The sequence below is a fragment of the Gopherus flavomarginatus genome, chromosome 5, assembly GCF_025201925.1.
Source record: "Gopherus flavomarginatus isolate rGopFla2 chromosome 5, rGopFla2.mat.asm, whole genome shotgun sequence".
Classification (NCBI taxonomy): Eukaryota; Metazoa; Chordata; order Testudines; family Testudinidae; genus Gopherus; species Gopherus flavomarginatus.
In genome coordinates this window covers 4,516,380-4,539,601 of record NC_066621.1, presented here as the reverse complement: position 1 = coordinate 4,539,601, position 23,222 = coordinate 4,516,380, and the positions used below count along the sequence as shown (strand labels likewise).

General features: G+C 54.1%; 1 protein-coding gene across 1 annotated transcript; it reads right to left on the bottom strand.

Annotated features, from left to right (window-relative positions):
• Positions 1 to 59: 59 nt before the first annotated feature.
• Positions 60 to 21,531, bottom strand: PHKG2 (phosphorylase kinase catalytic subunit gamma 2). Its single transcript, XM_050956907.1, has 10 exons — positions 21,463 to 21,531; positions 18,607 to 18,746; positions 17,068 to 17,243; positions 4,497 to 4,551; positions 3,995 to 4,060; positions 3,668 to 3,831; positions 3,218 to 3,308; positions 2,374 to 2,527; positions 2,056 to 2,181; positions 60 to 871 (listed from the first exon to the last, which is right to left on the bottom strand). The coding sequence occupies exons 2-10, from the start codon at positions 18,699 to 18,701 to the stop codon at positions 557 to 559; spliced, it is 1,242 nt and encodes a 413-aa protein (XP_050812864.1). The 5' UTR covers positions 18,702 to 18,746; positions 21,463 to 21,531; the 3' UTR covers positions 60 to 556.
• Between the last annotated feature and the right edge of the window lie 1,691 nt (positions 21,532 to 23,222).

Genomic DNA, 23,222 nt, shown 5'->3' with positions numbered 1-23,222 from the left:
GCTCCCAGACCTGGGGCCCCTGCTGGGAGCGTAGACGAAGGAAGGAGCCTCAGGCACTGTAGGGGTCACAATAGATTTTTATTCTAATGCACAGGAAATCAGACTACAAGAAAAACATAACAATTAACCAAGCTACATCAACAGGGCCTGGCTGAGCCCGGTGGGGAGGGGGGAGCATTTGGCCCCATCTCCCCAACTCTGCCATCTGGGTGGAGGGAAGGATTTGGCCCCATCTCCCCCAGGATGCAATACTGAGCCATAAAAAGAATCCAAGGGCAGGGGAATGTGAGCTGCCCCTGCATCCTAGACGTACGCACACAGCATGCCAGCCCCCTCCCTGCCAGACACACATGGGGTCCCTAAATCTCACCCAGGCAGGACTGCCCCTTCCTGTTCCAGAGATCCCAGACAAACCTGCACTAGGGTCCCCCCGCACTCCCTGGGGGGGAGGGGTGTCCCTGGCTTGAAGTTCAGTGCAACCATTCCCCACTTGCGGTGCCCAGGCAATGGGGGGGCCACTCCGGGATCTCCCGCAGCCCAGCCTGGTCCCTGCCTCCTAGTGGAGAGGAGCAGTGGTGCTGCAGTGGTGCTCCGCCCTCTCGCCCTGGCCCAGCTCCGCCCCCTCGCCCTCGGCGCCCAGCAGGGCCAGCAGCAGGGCCTTGGGCAGGTTCTCGAAGAGGGCGGCGCGGTTCTGCTGCTCGCCCTTCTTCACCCAGTGGCCGTAGATGCGGAAGGCGCAGGCGTCGATGAGCTTGCGCACGCCCTTCAGCGCGTAGGGGTCGCGCAGCAGCAGCTCCCGCGTCACCGGCCGCGTGCGCACCCGGTAGTTGTTGAACATGCGGATGGAGGCCAGCACCGTCCACACCAGCACCTACCATGCAGGACAGACCATCAGCAGGGGGGTGGGGGTGCCTGGGAGAGACTATTATCCCAGTGGTTGGGGAACATGGGTGAGCCCAGTATCTCTGTCCCAGATGTAGGGGGAAATGGGGCAGCAGGAGGGACCATTAGCACAGAGCAGAGGGGGAGGCCACAGGGGAGACTGTTTTCCCATTGCAGGGGGGAGGGAGGGGATGGCAGAGACCATTATCCTGCTGTGAGGAGAAGGAGAAGCCAGGTGGCAGAGGAGAAACCATTATCCCCACCGTTAGGGGGAGAGGAGCATGCAGGAGAGGCCATTACCCCAGTGCGAGGGGGGGGGGAAGAGGACTATTCCAGCAAAGGGGAGAAGGGAAAAAGGAAGAGGGATTGGGGGAGTTGCAAGAGCCCCTTAAAGCAGCATATGGAGGAGGGGGGCATATATCCTGAAGAGCCCAGCAAAGCCCATCGGCTCAGTGCAGTGGGGGGAGAAGGGGGACCTGAGAAAGCTGGGGAGAGGGAGAATCCGGAAGAGCCCATTAGTTCAGTGCAGTGAGGGGAGAGAGAGAACCCAGGAGAGCTCAATGCAGGCAGGAAGGGGAGAGGGGAACCTGGGAAAGCCCATTAACACTGCAGTAGGGGGAGAGGGAGAACCCGGGAAAGCCCATTAACACTGCAGTAGGGGGAGAGGGAGAACCCAGGAGAGCCCATTAGCTCAGTGCAGGCCAGGGAGAGGGAGAACCCAGGAGAGCTCAATGCAGACGGGCGGGGGAGAGGGAGAACCCAGGAGAGCTCAATGCAGGCGGGCGGGGGAGAGGGAGAACCCAGGAGAGCTCAATGCAGGTGGGCGGGGGAGAGGGAGAACCCAGGAGAGCTCAATGCAGGTGGGCGGGGGAGAGGGAGAACCTGGGAAAGCCCATTAGATCACTGCAGTAGGGGGAGAGGGAGAGCCCAGGAGAGCCCATTAGCTCAGTGCAGTGGGGGGAGAGGGAGAACCCAGGAGAGCTCAATGCAGGCGGGAGGGGAACCTGGGAAATCCCATTAGCTCAGTGCAGGCCGGGGGGAGTTATTAGGGACACAGGAGCCCATTGACCTAACGAGGGAGGAGGTTCTTGCTGGAAGGGCCCATCACAGTGATGGGGAAAGCGCTGGAAGAGCCCTAGTTTTTGGGGAGAAAGGGAGAAGGAGGTGACTCACCCTGAACCGGCGGTAGGGGCTAAACATCCGGACCGGGCGCCCCACACAGCGCTCAAAGAAGGGATGCTGCAGGGCCTGCTCTGCCGTCAGCCGCTCCGACGGCTCCACCCGCAGCAGCCGCGAGATCTGCAGGGACAGGAGGAGTCAGAGGGGCCTGAGCCACCACACCATGGGGTGCAGCGGGTGTGTGTGTGAAATTGTTCTATTCAGAGGGGGTGGGGAGAGGCTGATTGATTTGGGGATGGAGTTGGGGGGTTGTGACTGCAGGAGGAGGCTGATCCAATCTGGGATGGGGGGGGGGAGGGCTCCTGCTCTCACCAGGTCCTTGACGGTGTCGGACCGGTCATCCCACTCTGGAGAGCTGAACTGGTAGTGCCCCTCCATGATCATGCGCAGCATCAGCATCTGCTTGCGGTGCCAGAACGGGGGCGAGCCGGCTAGCAGGGAGAAGAAGATCACACCACATGCCCACCTGCGGGGAGGACACACTGCAGTTCCATGAGCCAGACCTAGGGCAGGCAGCGCCACTGGGAGGGGGACAGATAGGGAAAGATGGACAGACACAGACCAATGGGTGGGGATGGATGGACAGACGGATCCTTGGCCTGGAACCATGGACACTACTCAGCCATCGCAACTCTGCAGGGAGGGGGCAGAGGGTGGAGCCAGGAACTGGCGAGTGGGGGGGAGGATCATCAGCAAGAGGGGCCAATGGCCACTTGTGGGGAGCTAGGACCTTCCTGCACCAGCTGGCAGACAGGGCCTCATCCCCCGCACGCTCTCAGGCCAGACCCATCACTTGCCAGGCAGGACCACGTGGACATGGGTGGAACACAGACACAATGAGGCAGGAGGGGTCAAGTCACTCCAGCTGGACCCACCAGGGTGCTGGTGCTGGCTGTGGGCGGGGGGGCCAGGAAACCGCTAGCTAGGGAAATGGTCAGGATCCCCACCCCACCCCTCCTGCACACAGGGTGGGTGGCCAGCAGGGGGCACATGGGGGTGTCTAAGAGCCATGATGGGAACTGAGGTAGATGGGGCAAGCCCACCCGCTCCCCACCACCTCCTCCACCCCAGAAATGAACCCTCCCCATCACCCCTCCCCCCTAGAATGAACCCTTCTCCCCACAGCCCAGCAGTGGCTGCTGGAACAGGGACTCACAGGTCCACTTCCTGGCCGTAGCCCGGGTGTGTCTCATCCATGGAGCACTTGAGGATCTCAGGGGCTAGGTACCCGGGGGTCCCGCACAGCTCTGGTGTGGGAGAGGGGGAAGAGAGACACCCAGGCATGAGTGAGCAGGGACCAATAGTGCCCTCCAACTCCCTCCCGGATCAGCCCCACGGATCAGTCAGTCCTGCCCCCCCGCCCCCCAGCCACTGAAGCAGTCCCCAGCAACCCCCCATCCTGCCCAGCCATGTCCTCCCTTCCCCCAATCCTGGATCGCCCCCATGTCCAGCCAGCCCCCCAGACTGGAGTGTGTGGAGTGCCCCCACCATCAGTCAGCCCCTTGGCCTCTCCCCTCCCTATGCCCCCTGGATTGACCCAGCTAGCTCAGCCCTCCCACTGACCACAGATCAGCTTGGCCTCCCCCCAGACCCTTCCCGCTCTAACCCCGCAGTTTCTGCCCTGGCTCCAGCCGGCAGGAGAACCCGAAGTCAGAGAGTTTTATATTGAGCTGATCGTCCATGAGGATGTTCTCGGGCTTCAGGTCACGGTGGATGATGTGGCTGGTGTGCAAGTAGGTCACTGCCTCCAGCAGCGCTCGCATGATGCACCTGGAGGGCACGGGGCGGAGGAGAGGGAGAAACAGATCACACCTGCAGCAACCGCCTTGCCCAACAGAGGGTGCTGTGGGGAGCAGGGCAGTAGCGCTGACTGTGGGGGACCTTCCGGCTGCTCCAGCCCCAGCTTCCGCCAGCAGGGGGTGCTGTACAGTACCTGGTCTCCTTCTCACTCAGGGTCACTTTTTCCGTCAGGTAGTCAAAGAGCTCCCCACGCCGCATCCTGGGGAGAGAAGGGGGGCGCTGTCAGCCAGCTGGGAGGTGGGCGGTGGCGGGGGGGAGGAATTGGCCCTGGTGAGGTGACAGGGCAGATTGGGGGCAATTAGCCCTGGTGGGGTGGGTGGAAATCGTCCCAGGGAGCAGATGGAGTAGGAGGGAGCCCAGTCAGGCAGTACAGGATCTGAGAGCACCACTTCTCCTGATCCATGGGCACAGGCCGCCGCATACCACAGCAACCCTGAGGTCTGAAGGAGGCTGGCTGGTTCCATTCCTGGCATGAGAGCCCCAGGGCATGGGGGCCCCTGCAGGTAGTGGGGGCAGACGTGAGCATGCCAGGGGGCCCTGCAGTGCGGCAGACCCCTGCGGGGGGGGGGGGGGGTCACTCATGGCAGAGTCCTAGTGGGAGAAGTGGGGGCTGGGTGCAGGGATCTCATACTCACAGATCAAACACCAGGAACATGAATGTGGACGACTCGTAGGAATCGATCAGTGTGACTGTGGGGAGAGAGAGGAGTGAGAGGATGGGGGGGTACAGCGGCGCACTCCTTGCGTCAGGGGTGGGACTTCCTGCCAGAGGGATGCCCAGGAGATTGGGGGCGGGTCACTGGGTATATAGGCACTGCAAACAAGGTGTGTTCTTAACTGGGGTTAAACTAGCAGTGAAGACACCGTGACTTGGGTTAGCAGGGGGAAGTTGACACCAGTCATCTAGACTTCAAAGCACCACTGGCTGGAAACGGACAGGGAGAGGTTAACCTCGGTTTGTTTTCTGTCTGCTTATCTCGGGTCCGGGAAACGGAATCAGTAAAGCATCAAAATGAGCAATGGCAAAACAACTGTAAAGCCAGAGCTGGCCAGCCTGGAAGCCGAAGAAAGCGACAGAGAACATGAGCAAACGGCAAGCAGAGCTGAGAATCGAGACAAAGGAAGATGCCTATTGGCAAGCCCTAGAAGAGACTCAACTTAGATCCCCATGGTGCAGGCTGTGGGATCCCAAGGAGGGGTATCTGATGAGGAGGGGAATGTAGCTGAAACAGTCATTAAAAAAGTTACAACTCCAGACCTGTGGGTTCTACTTCTGGTTCAAGTTGCAGTGGGGGAAGGTTTAGGTTGGCTATTAGGAAAAACTTTTTCACTAGGAGGGTGGTGAAGCACTGGAATGGGTTACCTAGGGAGGTGGTGGCATCTCCTTCCTCAGAGGTTTTTAAGGTCAGGCTTGACAAAGCCCTGGCTGGGACGATTTAGTTGGGGATTGGTCCTGCTTTGAGCAGGGCGTTGGATGAGATACCTCCTGAGGTCCCTTCCAACCCTGATATTCTGTGATTCTATGAGATGAGCCCTGTGACTGAAGACACTGTCCCAGATATCAGCTGCCAGTGTCTTGCAGCTGAACAAAGGGCAGACCCTACTCTAGAGAGCATAAGAGAGTGTGTCCTAGAGGGGGCTCCCAAGAAGGAAAGATGGGGAGAGGGTTTTTGAAGAAGATGGGAGATTGCATAAAAAAGCTCCCTTGACAAAAAACCAAAAGCCCTGGGCGCCCCTCTACGCAGTTTGTTGTGCCCACCCAGCACTGTGGGGAATTAATGTTGTTAGCACACGGTTGACCGTTTGCTGACCACGTGAGGGCACACGGAACCTGAGACAGGTTAAAGGAAAATGTCTGCTGGCCAGGGAAACAGAATGACGCAAGGAATTATTGCAGGAGACCTGCAGGACCCCAGACAGTTCCTCTGCACCCCTTGCCTGTGATACGAGAGGCATTTCTGAGGGTAGCAATGGACATTGTGGGTCCTATGCCCACATCCTACCAAAAGGGGGAAGAAATCTATTTTGGTGGTGGTGAATTTGCCACTAGGTATCCTGAGGCTGTCGCTCTGACTAATAGTGAGACAGAGAAAGAGCCGGTAACGGAAGAGGTACAAAGGTTAAAAAAGGAGTTATAACACATGATGGGTGGTAAATAAAGATACAGATCGTGTTAGAAATCCTCATGGTAATGTTGTCCCACAACAAGTTCAGGTGAACAGACTTTGAGCCTATCACAGCAGGGAAGCCATGGTGAACATGAGCCACTGTGTAGAGAGAGAAACTGAAGCACATCACCTCATGGGGATTGGTCCTGCTTTGAGCAGGGGGTTGGACTGGATGACCTCCTGAGGTCCCTTCCAACCCTGATATTCTATGATTCATTGAATGGCTGAATGCCAAACTGACTCACCCCTGTAAAGCATCAATATCTGCAGTGCTTTACCACCAGTTGAAAGGGCAGAGATGTTGTCTGTGTTGCAAAAACATAAAGAAGTGTTTTCTTACGAGCTGGGGAAGACACACTCGCTAACTCATAAGATCATTACAGAATGACCACAGTCACCTCCCAGCAGACCCTCCAGGGCCACTGACAAGATGCAGGAACAAATTTGAACAGCAATACAAAACATGTTAGACCTGGGAGTAATTAAAGAGCCTGACAGCTCTAGGGCATTACTTGTGGTCTTGATCTCTAAGAAATACAACATTGCATGGTTTTGTGTTTATTATAGAAATCTCAATGGTGTTATAGTACCAGCTGTGTATCCCTAGAATTGATGATACAATGCACATTTTAAGCAAAGCTAAATATCTCTACTCTTTTGATTTAACTCGGGGTTACTGGCAAATTCCTTTAGATAAAGGTGCTCAGGAAAAAAAAATCTGCTTTCATCACAAATATGGGACTCTGAGTTCCTAATGGCACCTTAGAGCCTAAAATTTACTTGGGTATACGCTTTCATGAGCTATAACCCACTTCATCAGATGCATGGAGTGGAAAATACAGTAGGCAGGTATAAATACACAGCACATGAAAAGATGGGAGGTGCCTTACCATGTGTGTGGGGGGGGGTCAGTGCTAACAAAGCCAATTCGATTAGGGTGGATGTGGCCCATTTCCAACAGTTGACAGGAAGGTGTGAATATCAACAGAGGGAAGATTATTTTTTTGTAGTGACACAGCCTCTCCCAGTCTTTATTCAGGCCTAATTTGATGGTGTCCAGTTTGCAAATTAATTCCAATTCTGCAGTTTTCATTGGAGTCTGTTTTTGAAGTTTTTTTTTTGTTGAAAAATTGTCACTTTTAAGTCTGTTATTGAGTGTCCAGGGAGGTTGAAGTGTTCTCCGACTGGTTTTTGAATATTACAATTCCTGATGTCTGATTTGTGTCCATTTATTCTTTTGAGTAGTGTCATAAACAGATGGTTAAGGGTTAATAGAACAGGAGTACTTCATGTCTCTTTTGACTGTAAAGGGTTAACAAGTTCAGTGAGCCTGGCTGTCACCTGACCAGAGGACCAATCAGGGGACAGGATACTTTCAAATCTTGAGAGAGGGAAGTTTTTGTGTGTGCTGTTAGTTTTTGGTTGTTCATTCTGGGGGCTCAGAGGGACTAGACGTGCAGCCAGGTTTCTCTCCAATCTCTCTGATACAGTCTCTTATATGTCCAGAATAGTAAGTACTAGGTAGATAAGGCGAGTTAGGCTTATGTTTGTTTTCTTTATTTGCAAATGTGTATTTGGCTGGAAGGAGTTCAAATTTGTATTTTGCTGAAAGAATTTTAATTTGTACTTGTATACTTAGGCTGGAGGGTATTCCCAGTGTCTATAGCTGAAAAAACCCTGTAACATATTCCATCTTAAATTTACAAAGATAATTTTTACTGTTTTTTTCTTTCTTTAATTAAAAGCTTTTCTTGTTTAAGAACCTGATTGTTGTTTTTTATTCTGGTGAGACCCCAGGGGACTGGTCTGGATCCACCAGGGAATGAGACTCATAGACTTTAGGGTTAGAAGGGACCAATATGATCATCTAGTCTGACCTCCTGCACAAAGCAGGCCACAGAACCCTACCCATCCACTTCTATAACAAACCCCTAACCTATGTCCGAGTTATTGAAGTCCTCAAATTGTGGTTTGAAGACCTCAAACTGCAGAGAATCCACCAGCAAGTGACCCATGCCCCACGCTGCAGAGGAAGGCGAAAAACCTCCAGGGCCTCTGCCAATCTGACCCGGAGGAAAATTCCTTCCTGACCCCAAATATGGCTATCAGCTAAACCCTGAGCATGTGGGCAAGACTCACCAGCCAGCACTCAGGAAAGAATTCTCTGCAGTAGCTCAGATCCCATCCCATCCCAGACCACTGGGCATACTTATCTGCTGATAATCAAAGATCAATTGCCAAAATTAAGCTATCCCATCATACCATCCCTTCCATAAACTTATCAAGCTTAGTCTTAAAGCCAGATATGTCTTTTGCCCCCACTACTCCCCTTGGAAGGCTGTTCCAGAACTTCACTCCTCTAATGGTTAGAAACCATTAGGAATTGGTGGGGAGAAAGGAAGGAAGGGGGAGAAAAAGTTTAATTTTCTCTCTATGTTAGGATTACTTTCTCTCTCAGGGAGAGTCTGGGAGGGGCAGAGAGAAGGAGGGGGGAAGGTGGATTTTCCTCTCCGTTTTAAGATTCAAGGAGTTTGAATCACAGTAATCTTCCAGGGTAACCAGGAAGGGGAAGTCTGGGAGAGGCAACGGTGAGAGAAAGGGTTTACTTTCCGTGTGTTAAGATCCAGAGGGACTGGGTCTTGGGGTCCCCGGGCAAGGTTTTGGGGGGACCAGAGTGTACCAGGCACTGGAATTCCTGGTTGGTGGCAGCGCTACAAGTACTGAGCTGGTAATTGAGCTTAGAGGAATTCATGCTGGTACCCCATCTTTTGGACGCTAAGGTTCAGAGTGCGGGTTTATACCATGACATGGTGGGCAGCCTGTGGGATAGATAGATAAGACAGAATCCAAAAGCCAGTGAGGTTTTTATTTCTCTCCCTGCTAGCTATCTGCAGGCAGACTGAGGTTTGGGTTTAGAAGCAAAAGCCAGTATGATTTTTTCTCTCTCTTTTCTCTCTGCTAACTGTCTGTAAGCAGGAGAGAGGGTTTTTAAAACTGCAGCCAGAAATTTTTTTCCTTTTCTCCTTTCTGGTTGTGCAGAGAGACTGCCTGAAGGCAGAGACATTAAGTTTAACAAGGGTCTTTTGTTAAACAAAGGGACTCCAGCTGTGAGTCACCATACACCAGCAAAACACATTTGCAAATGAATGGTTTTTTTCCTTTCTAACTCTGTTGGGAATAGCTAGGTAGAAGGAGTAAAAAAAAAAAAAAACTCTGTTGCTAAGCAACCCGAAGAAGGCAACAGAAAAGCAGCATTTCAGACAATAAACACCAGAGGGCACCCCAACACAAGAAAGCAGAAACCATGACTACCAAGGACACCCTGAAACAGGAATGGGCAAAACTGGAGGCAGAGGCACAAATCAAAGACGCAGACCACAAGCGAGACATGGAAAAGAAACAAAAAGAACTAGAAATAAAACAAAAAGAGATGGAACGGAGAGAAAAAGAAAGACAGGCTGCCCACAGAAGACAGCTGGAGATAAAAGAAAGAGAGAGGGTAAGAGAGAAGGAAGAGAGGGAAAGAGAAGGAGAGGCGGCCCACAAAAGAGAACAAGAAGACAAAGAGGCAGCCCACAGAAGACAGATAGAACTCCAGAGGGAAGCCCACCAGCAGGCCCTGGCATTAGAACAGGCTAAGCAGAAGAACACAGCCAATCCTACCAAACCTTCGCCAGTTATTGTTCCACATCCCAAGAAATTTCCCACCTACAAGGCAGGTGATGACACTGAGGCCTTCCTAGAAAATTCTGAAAGGACCTGCCATGGGTACAGCATCTCTGAAGACCAGTACATGATAGAGCTGAGGCCACTGCTCAGTGGACCCCTAGCAGAGGTGGCGGCTGAAATGCCTAAGGAGAACATGAACGATTATAAACTTTTTCAAACCAAGGCCAGAATCAGAATGGGACTAACACCTAAGCATGCCCGTCGGAGGTTCAGAGCCCTAAGGTGGAAATCAGATGTGTCATTCACCTGACACGCCGACCACATTGGAAAGAATTATAATGCCTGGATATTAGGAGCCAATGTTAAATCTCTGGACGACAGGCACCTCCTAATACAATTGGAGCAGTTCTTAGAGGGTGTTCCTCAGGAAATAGAAAGGTACATTCTAGACGGGAAGCCCAAAACTGTAACTGAGGCGGGGGAGATTGGAGCCAGATGGGTGGAAGTGGCAGAAAAGAAAAAAGCTACTATCAAGGGGAGCGAATATCACAGGGGTCACACCGACAATAAACGCTATACCCGAGGGCAACCCAAGACCCCACCTACAACCAAGGAAAGCTGCTGACGCCCTATTCTCTCACCTCACCAATCTCCAGTAACCCACCTCGGCCCAGTGACCAGTCAGCTGGGCCATGCTTTAAGTGTAATGAACTGGGACATATAAAGGCCAACTGTCCTAAGGACCCCAACCGAGTGCAGTTCATTACACCACCATCACACCAAAGATCCCCAGGCCCAGATGCCTCTCAAATACCCTCGGAGCGAAGGGAAATTTTGAGAGTGGCGGAAAGAAGGTTATCGCGCAGAGAGACACTGGGGCACAAGTGTCAGCTATTCACCAATCTTTAGTGGACCCCAAATTCATCAACCCAAAGGTCCAAGTAACAATTTACCCCTTCATGTCACAAGCTGTAGACTTGCCTACAGCTGAACTGCCTGTCCTGTACAAAGGCTGGTCAGGGATGTGGACTTTTGCAGTCTATAACAATTATCACATCCCCATGCTACTGAGGGAAGACTTGGCTAACCAGGTAAAGCGGGCCAAGAGGGTGGGAATGGTTACACGCAGCCAAGCCAGGCAAGCCTCCAGACCGATCCCTGTTCCTGAACCGTCCACAGAGGCCCTGTCTGTGTTAGCAGAGACCCAGACAGAGGTAGTGGACCCGGATCCCCTGCCTACGACTGCAACAGCCACAGTACCTCCAGTCCCAGATCCAGACCTGGAAACGCAACCAGCACCAGAACCATTGCCAGCATTGACGCTACTGCTTGCAAACACATCTTCAACCCCAACGCCAGAGGGCGCCAGCGAGCCTGAACTGGCAGAAGCAGCAGACAACCCTACCCAAGAGGCTCAGCCAGAGCCTGAAATACCACCTGGTGCACCAGCGGAGAGTGGTTCACCAGCCACGAAAACAACCCCATCACCTACATTGCTTCCCGAAGGACCAAGCCCAAGTCCACAGTCTAAGGGAGAACTGGTGTCTACAGCCTCCAGAAAACAGTTCCAGACTGAGCAGGAAGCAGATGACAGCCTTCAAAAAGCTTGGGCGGGGACACGGAGCACCCCACCGCCTCTCAGCTCTTCTAACCAATCCCGGTTTGTTATAGAACAAGGGCTTTTATATAAGGAGACTCTTTCTGGTGGACACCGGGAAGACTGGCATCCACAAAAACAGTTGGTGGTTCCAACTAAACACCGGGGGAAGCTCTTAAGCTTAGCCCATGATCATCCCAGTGGCCATGCTGGGGTGAACAGAACCAAAGACCGGTTGGGGAAGTCCTTCCACTGGGAGGGGATGGGCAAGGATGTTGCCAAGTATGTCTGGTCTTGTGAGGTGTGCCAAAAAGTGGGAAAGCCCCAAGACCAGGTCAAGGCCCCTCTGCAGCCACTCCCCATAATTGAGGTCCCATTTCAGCAAGTAGCTGTGGATATTCTGGGTCCTTTCCCAAAAAAGACCCCCAGAGGAAAGCAGTACATACTGACTTTCGTGGACTTTGCTACCTGATGGCCGGAAGCAGTAGCTCTAGGCAAGACAAGGGCTAAAACTGTGTGCCAGGTCCTAACAGACATTTTTGCCAGGGTAGGTTGGCCCTCCGACATCCTTACAGATTCAGAGACTAATCTCCTGGCCGGGACCATGAAAGATCTATGGGAGACTCATGAGGTGAATCACTTAGTTGCCACCGCGTACTACCATCAAACCAATGGCCTGGTGAAAAGGTTTAATGGAACTTTGGGGGCCATGATACGTAAATTCGTCAATGAACACTCCAATGACTGGGACCTAGTGTTGCAGCAGTTGCTCTTTGCCTACAGGGCTGTACCACATCCCAGTTTAGGGTTTTCACCGTTTGAGCTTGTGTATGGCCACGAGGTTAAAGGGCCATTACAGTTGGTGAAGCAGCAATGGGAGGGGTTTACACCTTCTCCAGGAACTAACATTTTGGACTTTGTAAGCAACCTACAAAACACCCTCCGACACTCTTTAGCCCTCACTAAAGAAAACCTAAAGGATGCTCAAAAAGAGCAAAACGCCTGGTATGATAGACATACCAGAGAGCGTTCCTTTAAGGTAGGAGACCAGGTTATGGTCTTGAAGGTGCAACAGCTCCATAATATGGAAGCACCATGGGAAGGGCCATTCACAGTCCAAGAGCGCCTGGGAGCTGTTAACTACCTCATAGCATTTCCCAATTCCTCCCTAAAGCCCAGAGTGTACCATATTAATTCTCTCAAGCCCTTTTATTCCAGGGACTTACAGGTTTGTCAGTTTACAGCCCAGGGAGGAGATGACGCTGAGTGGCCTAAAGGTGTCTACTATGAAGGGGAAAGTGACGGTGGTGTGGAAGAGGTGACCCTCTCCACAACCCTGGAACATCTGCAGCGGCAACAGATCAAGGAGTTGATGCACTCTCAAGTGAAAGTTTCCCAGAATCAACTGGTTAAAAACTGTCCTTACAATGGGAAGAATTTTGTAGTTTTACATAATTAGTAGTATATGTAAAGGTGTATGTGTTTATTAATCTGTTTATTCTAAAGTTCTAGGGAGAAATCACTGCCAGTGTGGTTCCACGCTGTCAGCGATTTGGGGGGCGTGTCATAAACAGATAGTTAAGGGTTAATAGAACAGGAGTACTTCATGTCTCTTTTGCCTGTAAAGGGTTAACAAGATCAGTGAGCCTGGCTGTCACCTGACCAGAGGACCAATCAGGGGACAGGATACTTTCAAATCTTGAGAGCGCGAAGTTTGTGTGCATGCTGTTAGTTTTTGATTGTTGTTCACTCTGGGGGCTCAGAGGGACCAGACGTGCAACCAGGTTTCTCTCCAATCTCTCTGATACAGTCTCTTATATGTCCAGAATAGTAAGTACTAGGTAGATAAGGCGAGTTAGGCTTATGTTTGTTTTCTTTATTTGCAAATGTGTATTTGGCTGGAAGGAGTTCAAATTTGTATTTTGCTAAAAGGATTTTAATTTGTACTTATATACTTTGGGAATACCCTCCCAGCCTGTGTCTATAGCTGAAAGACCCTGTAACATATTCCATCTTAAATTTACAGAGATAATTTTTACTGTTTTTTCTTTCTTTAATTAAAAGCTTTTCTTGTTTAGAACCTGATTGTTTTTTTATTCTGGTGAGATCCCAGGGGACTGGGTCTGGATCCACCAGGGAACTGGTGGGGAGAAGAGAGGGAAGGGGGAGAGAAAGGTTAATTTTCTCTCTATATTAGGATTACTTTCTCTCTCAGGGAGAGTCTGGGAGGGGCAGAGAGAATGAGGGGGGAAGGTGAATTTTCCTCTCTGTTTTAAGATTCAAGGAGTTTGAATCACAGTAATCTTCCAGGGTAACCCAGGGAGGGGAAGCCTGGGAGAGGCAACGGTGAGGGAAAGGGTTTACTTTCCTTGTATTAAGATCCAGAGGGACTAGGTCTTGGGGATCCCCGGGCAAGGTTTTGGGGGGACCAGAGTGTACCAGGCACTGGAATTCCTGGTTGGTGGCAGCGCTACAAGTACTAAGCTGGTAATTGAGCTTAGAGGAATTCATGCTGGTACCCCATCTTTTGGAGGCTAAGGTTCAGAGTGGGGGTTTATACCATGACAAGTAGAGACTGTCCGGTTTGGCCAGTGTACACGGCAGGGTGGCATTGCTGGCCAATGATCGCATATATCACATTGGTAGATGTGCAGGTGAACAAGCCCTTGACGGTGTGGCTGGGTCCTATGATGGTGTCCCCCTTGAACAGATATGCAGACAGAGTTGGCAACAGGGTTTGTTGCAGGGATTGGTTCCTTTATACCTGCTTACTGTATTTTCTACTCCATGCATCTGATGAAGTGGGTTCTAGCCCATGAAAGCTTATGCCCAAATAAATTTGTTAGCCTTTAAGATGCCATGAGGACTCCTCGTTGTTTTTACTGATACAGACTAACACGGCTGCCCCTCTGAAACCTGAGTTCATAATGTTACCATTTGGGTTGATTAATGCTGGAACCAACTTTCAGAGGCTGGTCAACCAGTGTTAACATAGGCCCTTGCAGAGTTCTGCAAAGCATTAAAGGCCATCGCAGTGTTGAGCAACGCTTGGGCTGATCACAAAAAAAAACTCTCGGCAGTTGTGCTGTCAAAGCTCAAAGAGTTAGAGGCTTTTACGGTAAGGCCTAAGTATAAAATTGGAGCAGCTGAATTTCCTTATTTGGAACACTGGGTAGGGGGAAGGTCACATATCCCATGAGCCCTTAAAAGTTGAAGCCACTGGAAACTGGCCCGTACCTCAAACCAAAAAAACAGGCCCAAGCTTTCATAGGTCTGGTAAACTATTCCTTGAGGTTTGGGCCTAGGTTCAGCACCATTGTATCTCAATCCCAGACCTATGTAAAAACCAATAAACCTAACGCACTCGTGTGGACGAAGGCCCGACAAGAGGCCTTCGATAGGTTAAAAAAATCTTATCCGAAAAAGCCTGTTCTAGCTAGTCCAGATTTTGACCAAAATGTTTGAACTCCGTACAGGTGCATCAGACACTGATCTAGGCTCTGTGCTGATCCAGATGGGGGGAAAAAACAACATCACACACCCCATCACCTCCTTCAGCAAACAATTGACACTCACCAACAAAATTATTCTGTCATAGAAAAAGAACATCATGCTACAGTGTAGGCCCTTAACTGCCTATCTCATTAACAGAAAATTCAGGGTATTGATGGATCATTCGCCATTAATCTGGTTAAAAAAAAACCCTAAAGGCTCAATTTCCAAGCTTCTGCGCTGGAGTCTTACATTCCAAGAATTTGATATGGAAATTGTACCCATAAAGAGAGAGGAAAACATGGTGGAAGATCTCCTATCCAGAAAAGAGGGCCCTCACCTGCTGCCTCCAGGTCAGCCAGTGGCTAATCTTACTGCAGCTCTGTAAAGGGGGAGGCGTGACAGAACGTACTTCTGTATTCACACCCTACACACTATTGTCATAATCTTTGTAAAAAGTACACCCTGCAAGGGTTAATCTGAAAACTCGTAATTTGCTAATCATTGTCATCCTGATAAAATGTGTGTGGAAACATTGTATGTGAAGTTATTAACATTTCTCTGCATGGCATTAACAACATATGTTCCAAACCAAGGTTGGCAAACAAGTCTATCACAAAGAAGGAAAGAGTGCTCTGCTTAATTTGCATTTAAGCAGTAAACAGAGTCATCAAGCAGGAAGGGAAACAAACGAAGCTCAAACAGATGAGAAAAAAGCAGCAGGGAGCATCCTTCCACACAGACTTTTTGTCTCTTGGAACCAAGCTTGAAATGTTTTTCAAAAGAGCAACTGAAACTACAAAAAGGAGGGACAAACACCCCAAGACACCTCTCTCTCTTTCTCTGTCCATCGATTCTCTGCACCTAAAGGGACACAGGAAGCAGCCATTGGACTGCAGAAGGAGTCCTAAGCTAAGAAGTTTGGTCAAACTGCTGAGTACACATGGTCAGAAAACAAACTGTTAAATTCAAAGCAAAGTTAAGTTAGGCACCAGTTGCATTTTATCTTTATGTTTCTTGTAACCATTTCTGACTTTTATGCCTCATTATTTGTACTCACTTAAAAACAACAACAAAAACAATCACAAGTGTAATAGGTACAAAGATAGAAATTGTATCTAATCCAGTATGTTTCAAGTGAAGTATCTAAGAAACTCCATGGGGGTGGCAAGTTGTGTACATTATTCCTATTAAAGAAATAATGAATTTAATGTAACTTTTATTGTCCAGGAGAGGGTTGGGCACAATAGGAAATACATTTTGGGGGGTGGGGAGGTGTCTTAAAAATGGGGGTGTGTTGGGGGTCACCCTGCAGTATAACTCAGGCTGGTGAGAGCCAGAGCGTAACCCAGGTGTGTCTGGAGCTGCACACAGACACAGAGTGTGACTTGCATGCTGTTTGTGAGCAGCCCAGGTGGCCCGCACTGCAGCAAGGTTGCAGGCAGGAGGGACACAGCTGTTCATTAGTCTGGACTGCATCCTGGTATGTGACAGGGGGTAGTACCAGGGGTGGGACTTCCTGTCATAGGGGTGCCCAGGAAATCTGGAGGGTGTCACTGGGTAGACAAACACAGCAAAAAGGTGTGTTCTTCACTGGGGTTAAACTAGCAGTGAAGACACACTGACTTGGGTTAGCAGGGGGAAAATCAACTCCAGTCCTCTAGGCTTCAACCTGAGCTGTTAAATCTTCACCTCTACTTCACAGCTCCCTGGGTGCAAGCAGCGATGTGTGTTTCACTACAGTCAAATGTACATCTGGGATCCAAGAATGTTGGCCATACTACAGGATGGGTGACTCCGTCCTGAGAAGCAAGTGACTCTGAAAAAGATTTGGGGGCCATGATGGACAATCAGCTGATCATGAGCTCCCAGTGCGATCCAGCAGTGAAAGGTCTAACATGATCCAAGGGCTGGAAATTGAAGCTAGGCAAATTCAGCTCAGAAATAAAGCGGATGTGTTTAACAGTGAGCCTAATTCACCATTAGAACGAATCACCAAGGTTTGCGGGGTATTCACAGTCACTGGCAAATTTAAAATCATGACTGGATTTTTTTTTATTTTATTTATTTATTTTTTTTTTAAAACATCCACTCTGCTCCATAAGGAATAACTCAAGGAAGCTCTCTGGCCTGTGTTACATAAGAGATCAGACTAGATCATCCCAATGGTCCATTCTAGCTTTGGAATCTATGAACTCAAGACCACCCCTGTTTTTTGCAGTGTAAACATACCCACTTACTGACATGGGGTGTCCCGGGAGGACGCAGGGTGTCACTCACTGATATAGGGGTGCCCTGCCACCTGACGTAGGATGGCAATCTCCTTGCCCGTGGAGGTCCGCACCTCCTCCAGTTGCTGCGGGGTCATGCGCTCCGAGGTCACCTCGATGATCTTCACCGCAAATTCCTGCCCCGTCTGCTTGTGCACACAACGTCGCACCACGCTGCTCACGCCCCTGCCATGCACAGACCAACCGACACCACCGTGAGACAGACAGACACCCACAACCCTCCACACTCTGTCCATTCATATGTTCTCCGTCCAAACGGAACCACTGCGATCATCTAGTTCCAATGGCTAATAACTTTCACTATTAAATGTTTACAAATTCAGACTACAAATAAGATATAGCGTTTTGACTTCCAGCCGTTGGATTGTGTTAAACCGGGGGTGGGCAAACTATGGCCCAGGGGCCACATCCAGCCCTTCAGATGTTATAATCCGGCCCTCGAGCTCCAGCTGGGGAGCGAGATCAGGGACTTGCCTTGCTCTGTGCATGACATGACTCCGCACAGCTCCCAGGAGCAGCAGCATGTCCCCACTCCGGCTCCTACATGTCGGCCAGCCAGGGGGCTTCACACACTGCCCCTGCCCCAAGTGCCGCCTCTGCAGCTCCCATTGGCCAGGAACCATAGCCAATGGGAGCTGCAGGGGCCGCGCCTGAGGATGGAGCAGCGGGCAGAGCCACTTCGCCATGTTTCTGTGTAGGAGTCAGAGAGGGGACACGCCGCTGCTTCTGGGAGCTGCTTGAGGCAAGCATCATCCGAAGTGCACCCCTGACTCCCTCCTACGCTGCAACCCTGATCCCCTCCTGCCCTCTGAACCCCTCGGTCCCAGCTCGGAGCACACTCCTGCACCCCCAACCCCTCATCCCCAGCCTCATCTCTGAGCCTGCACCCCCAGCCAGAGTCTACAGCCCCCCACAACCCCAACCCCCAACCCCAGCCCAAAGCCCCTCCCGCACCCTGAACTCCTCATTTCTGGCCCCACCCCAGAGTCTGCATCCCCAGCCGGAGCCCTCACCCCCTCCCCACACCCCAACCCCCAATTTCATGAGCATTCATGGCCCGCCACACAATTTCCATACCCAGATGTGGCCCTCGGGCCAAAAAGCTTGACCACCCCTGTGTCAGACCTTTCTCTGCTAGGCTGAAGAGCCCATCATCAGATTCTGTTCCCCCTACAGATACTTATAGATTGTGATCAAGTCACCCCCAACCTTCTCTTTCTTAAGCTGAACAGACTGAGCTCCCTGAGTCGATCACTATTAGGCAGGTTTTCCAATCCTTTGATCATTCTCGTGGCTCTTCTCTAACCTCTCCAGTTTATCAACACCACTTGCTCACCCACCTGCCACGGATAGACAGGCACCTCAGTGAGACAGCCAGACTGACACCAGCAGACCTCTCTCCCCCCGCCCCACACCTCACTGCTCATGCCCTGCCATGGACAGATGTAGCTGCCCATCCAGATGCGCACAGAGCCCCCTCAGAAAAACCCTCCTCCAGAGCAGGGAGCGAGACCCTTCCGAGGCCCACCTGCCGATGACTTCCTTGGGATCATACTTCTGGTAGAACTCCTTGGCGCCGGCCCAGTCGGGCAGCTCATCGTCTAGCCCCACGCCTCGGGTCATGCTGGCCAGCTCACCAGGAGCTGGGCTCCAGGACCCCTGCACCTGCTGGGGGAAAGAAGAGTCAGACAGCAACTGGCACAGCTCGCCCACCCCCTTTCCCTCTCCCCTCTGGGTAAAGAGCCAGACCATCCACCTCCTCGCATCCCTCCCAGGGCAGCCCCACCCATGTGCCTCCTCCCACAGAGTGCCCCCTCTCCACCCATGTGCCCCTCCATCCTAGCCTCCTCCCACAGAGCACCCGCTCCTGACTTACGTGCCTCTTCCTAGCCATATGCCCCCCTCACAACACCCCCTCCCCAAGCCAGCCAGCCAGTCAGCCCCCCTTTCATTGTACCCCATTCCCAGGCCCCAGGCTTGGGGTGATCAGACCTCAGCAAGAGCCACTTTGGGGGGGGGCATCTTGGAAGGGTCTGGTCAGGAGCTGGAGGGCAGGGGGAGCTCCGGGTGGGATGGAGCAGGAGGAGAAGGGCGAGGGAGCTAAGCCAGGCCAGAGCGGCCTGGGCACCGAGGGGCCAGCTGACAAGGCCAGGCGGGGCGGTGATGCTGAGTGAACAAGGTGGGAATGTGTGGGGTGCAGCCAGCCAAGCTGGGGATCCCACCCACCGCAGCCACTGACCGGGTCAGAGCCAGGGCCCCGCCACAGGGTGCCCAGATCCTGAACAGGAGACCCCACGGGGCATCCCCCTCCCCCCCATGTTTGCCCCCTCTTCCAGTTCCCCCCCCACGGGGCATCCCCCCATGTGCCCCCCATACACCCATCTTCCTCCAGTTCCCCCCCCACGGGGCATCCCCCTGTCCCCCCCATGCACCCACCTTCCTCCAGTCCCCTCCCCCACGGGGCATCCCCCTGTCCCCCCCATGCACCCACCTCCTTCCAGTTCCCCCCCCCACGGGGCATCCCCCTGTCCCCCCCATGCACCCACCTTCCTCCAGTTCCCCCCCCACGGGGCATCCCCCTGTCCCCCCCATAAACCCGCCTCCCTCCAGTTCCCCCCAACAGGGCATCCCCCTGTCCCCCCCATACATCCACCTCCCTCCAGTTCCCCCCCCACGGGGCATCCCCCTGTCCCCCCCATGCACCCACTGTCCTCCAGTTCCCCCACCACAGGGCATCCCCCTGTCCCCCCCATGCACCCACCTTCCTCCAGTTCCCCCCCACGGGGCATCCCCCTGTCCCCCCCATGCACCCACCTTCCTCCAGTTCCCCCCCCCACGGGGCATCCCCCTGTCCCCCCCATGCACCCGCCTCCCTCCAGTCCCCCCCCCACGGGGCATCCCCCTGTCCCCCCCGTGCACCCGCCTCCCTCCAGTTCCTCCCCCACGGGGCATCCCCCTGTCCCCCCCATGCACCCGCCTCCCTCCAGTTCCCCCCCCACGGGGCATCACCCTGTCCCCCCCATGCACCCGCCTCCCTCCAGTTCCCTCCCACGGGGCATCCCCCTGTCCCCCCCATGCACCCACCTTCCTCCAGTTCCCCCCCCACGGGGCATCCCCCTGTCCCCCCCATGCACCCACCTTCCTCCAGTTCCCCCCCCCACAGGGCATCCCCCTGTCCCCCCCATGCACCCACCTTCCTCCAGTTCCCCCCCCCACAGGGCATCCCCCTGTCCCCCCCATGCACCCACCTTCCTCCAGTTCCCCCCCCCACGGGGCATCCCCCTGTCCCCCCAATGCACCCGCCTCCCTCCAGTTCCCCCCCCCACGGGGCATCCCCCTGTCCCCCCCATGCACCCGCCTTCCTCCAGTTCCCCCCCACGGGGCATCCCCCTGTCCCCCCCATGCACCCACCTTCCTCCAGTTCCCCCCCCACGGGGCATCCCCCTGTCCCCCCCATACACCCGCCTCCCTCCAGTTCCCCCAACAGGGCATCCCCCTGTCCCCCCCATACATCCACCTCCCTCCAGTTCCCCCCCACGGGGCATCCCCCTGTCCCCCCCATGCACCCACTGTCCTCCAGTTCCCCCACCACAGGGCATCCCCCTGTCCCCCCCATGCACCCACCTTCCTCCAGTTCCCCCCCACGGGGCATCCCCCTGTCCCCCCCATGCACCCACCTTCCTCCAGTTCCCCCCCCACGGGGCATCCCCCTGTCCCCCCCATGCACCCGCCTCCCTCCAGTCCCCCCCCACGGGGCATCCCCCTGTCCCCCCCATGCACCCGCCTCCCTCCAGTCCCCCCCCACGGGGCATCCCCCTGTCCCCCCCATGCACCCGCCTCCCTCCAGTCCCCCCCCACGGGGCATCCCCCTGTCCCCCCCATGCACCCGCCTCCCTCCAGTCCCCCCCCCACGGGGCATCCCCTTGTCCCCCCCGTGCACCCGCCTCCCTCCAGTTCCTCCCCCACGGGGCATCCCCCTGTCCCCCCCATGCACCCGCCTTCCTCCAGTTCCCCCCCCACGGGGCATCCCCCTGTCCCCCCCATGCACCCGCCTCCCTCCAGTCCCCCCCCCACGGGGCATCCCCCTGTCCCCCCCGTGCACCCGCCTCCCTCCAGTTCCTCCCCCACGGGGCATCCCCCTGTCCCCCCCGTGCACCCGCCTTCCTCCAGTTCCCCCCCCACGGGGCATCCCCCTGTCCCCCCCATGCACCCACCTTCCTCCAGTTCCCCCCCACCCACGGGGCATCCCCCCATGTGCCCCCCTTCCTCCAGCTTCCTCTCCCTGGGGCATCCCGCCCCCCCAGCTTCCCCGCCCCCCGGGCATCCCCCTGCCGCCCAGGCGCCCCCCCGGAACCGCGCTCCCACCTCCCCCGCCAATACTCACCCGGCACCCCCGTTTCGAACCGGATTCCCAGTCCCGCCCCCGACGCCTGCCCCGATTGGTCCTCACTGTCCCCGCCCCCTTTCTACCCCACAGGGGAGGAGAGGGAACACGGCCAATCAGCAGGCAGGAGGAGCGAGCCCGGATCCGTGCGTCATGAGCCGGGGAGCCAATAAGAGGCGGAGCTAAGAATTAAGCTGCAGCCTGATAGGCCAATAAAGCTGAGGGGTGGGGCCAGATGTGGTGAATGGCGGGCAGCCGGACCAATGAAGAGTCCAAGGGGGGTGTGAACCTGAGTGAGGGCTCAATTGATCAATCATCAACGGGAATGTGGAGCAGCAGCACGATTGACAAACCAAGCAGCCAGTCAGCCGAGGACGGGGGCGGGTAGTTCCTTATAGCTAAGCAATCAAGAGCCAAGAGAGGGCCAGCCAGCGGGGAAGAGGGGGAGCTTCCTGGTTCAGCAAAGTGTCAGCCAGGTGACCTCTGACCCCAGAGGCAGGGTTAGGGGCCCTCCCGCCAAGGGCCGCCCCTCCCCCCAGCTGCCTGGTCACATGACCTGACCAGTGCCCTGGGCTGTCACATGGCAAACGCTGACCCCAGCTGACCCCATGGTCCCCCCAGGTCACGTGACAGCCCAGCCCCCGGTGACCCTTGTGACACGGGCCCTGGGGCAGGACCAGGGACACTGCAGTGGGGGGCTGCCCTGGGCGTGTCCTGTCCCCGAGGCCCCGTAGAGCCCAGGGCGGCGAATGTCACCTCAGCCCCCCACACTGAGCCCAGCCCCTGGCGTTTGGCTAAAGCATCTGGGCTGGATGTGAACGGGGGTGGGGGGGCCCATATCACTCTCCCCAGTGCGCCCGATTCACCTTCCTGCTCCTCCCCATCCACGGCTCGCATCAGCCCCTGGCTGCCCCCGCGCCGCGCCAGGCACTCGTTTGTCCGCTCTGACCCCTAGATCCTTTTCAGTGTCGCTGCTGCCCTGGCTACAGTCCCCCATTCGCGTGCTCTGGCCTGCGTGTCTCGGTCCCAGCGGTATAGCTCTGCATTTGGTTGTGTTAGTGTAACCCACACACCTCCAGGGTGTGGTGCTCTGTCCCATCTAGTAGCATGGAGACCACTTAGAGAGAGAGAGATAAAATGAGTCTCCTCTACTGCCTTAGCTAACAGCCAGTTGGCCTTTAGCTCAGGTGGTAGAGGCTCATGCACTAAGCTCTAGAGGTCCCCAGTTCAATCCTGCCCCCTGACAACCAGGTTCTGTTGCTGTTACAAGTGGGGGCTCACCTGGGATATCAACTGAGGCTCAGGATGCCCTTCTTCAGCTAGGGGGAAGTATGTACCCCCACACCTCATGGGTGTGGTGTTCTGTCCCATCTAGTGGCACTGAGACTACTTAAAGAGTGAGAGAAAATGAGTCTACTCTACAGCCAGTTGGCTTTTACCTCATGCGGTAGAGAATCAGAATATCAAGGTTGGAAGGGACCTCAGGAGGTCATCTAGTCCAACCCCCTGCTCAGATCAGGACCAGTCCCCAGCTAAATCAGAGGCTCATGCACTAAGCTCCAGAGCTCCCAGGTTCAATCTTGCTCACTGACGACCGGGGGCTGTCAGCATTACATTAGGACCTATTTTGTTTGAATGGGCTCAGCTTACTCTGACCCAGAGATCCCTTAGCGCCAACTGACAGATGACATAAGTGATGCACAGAGGTTAACAGGCACCCCCTGGGGGTGGTATATGCATAATAATTCACCAGTGAAGGG

Coding starts and splice junctions, on each gene's coding strand:
- PHKG2 (XM_050956907.1), bottom strand. CDS start 18,701: ATGACCCGAGGCGTGGGGCTAGACGATGAGCTGCCCGACTGGGCCGGC. Junction 3,309..3,667: donor GCCAGGGCAGAAACTGCGGG/GTTAGAGCGGGA, acceptor CTCCCACACCAG/AGCTGTGCGGGACCCCCGGG. Junction 2,528..3,217: donor TACGGCCAGGAAGTGGACCT/GTGAGTCCCTGT, acceptor TCCTCCCCGCAG/GTGGGCATGTGGTGTGATCT.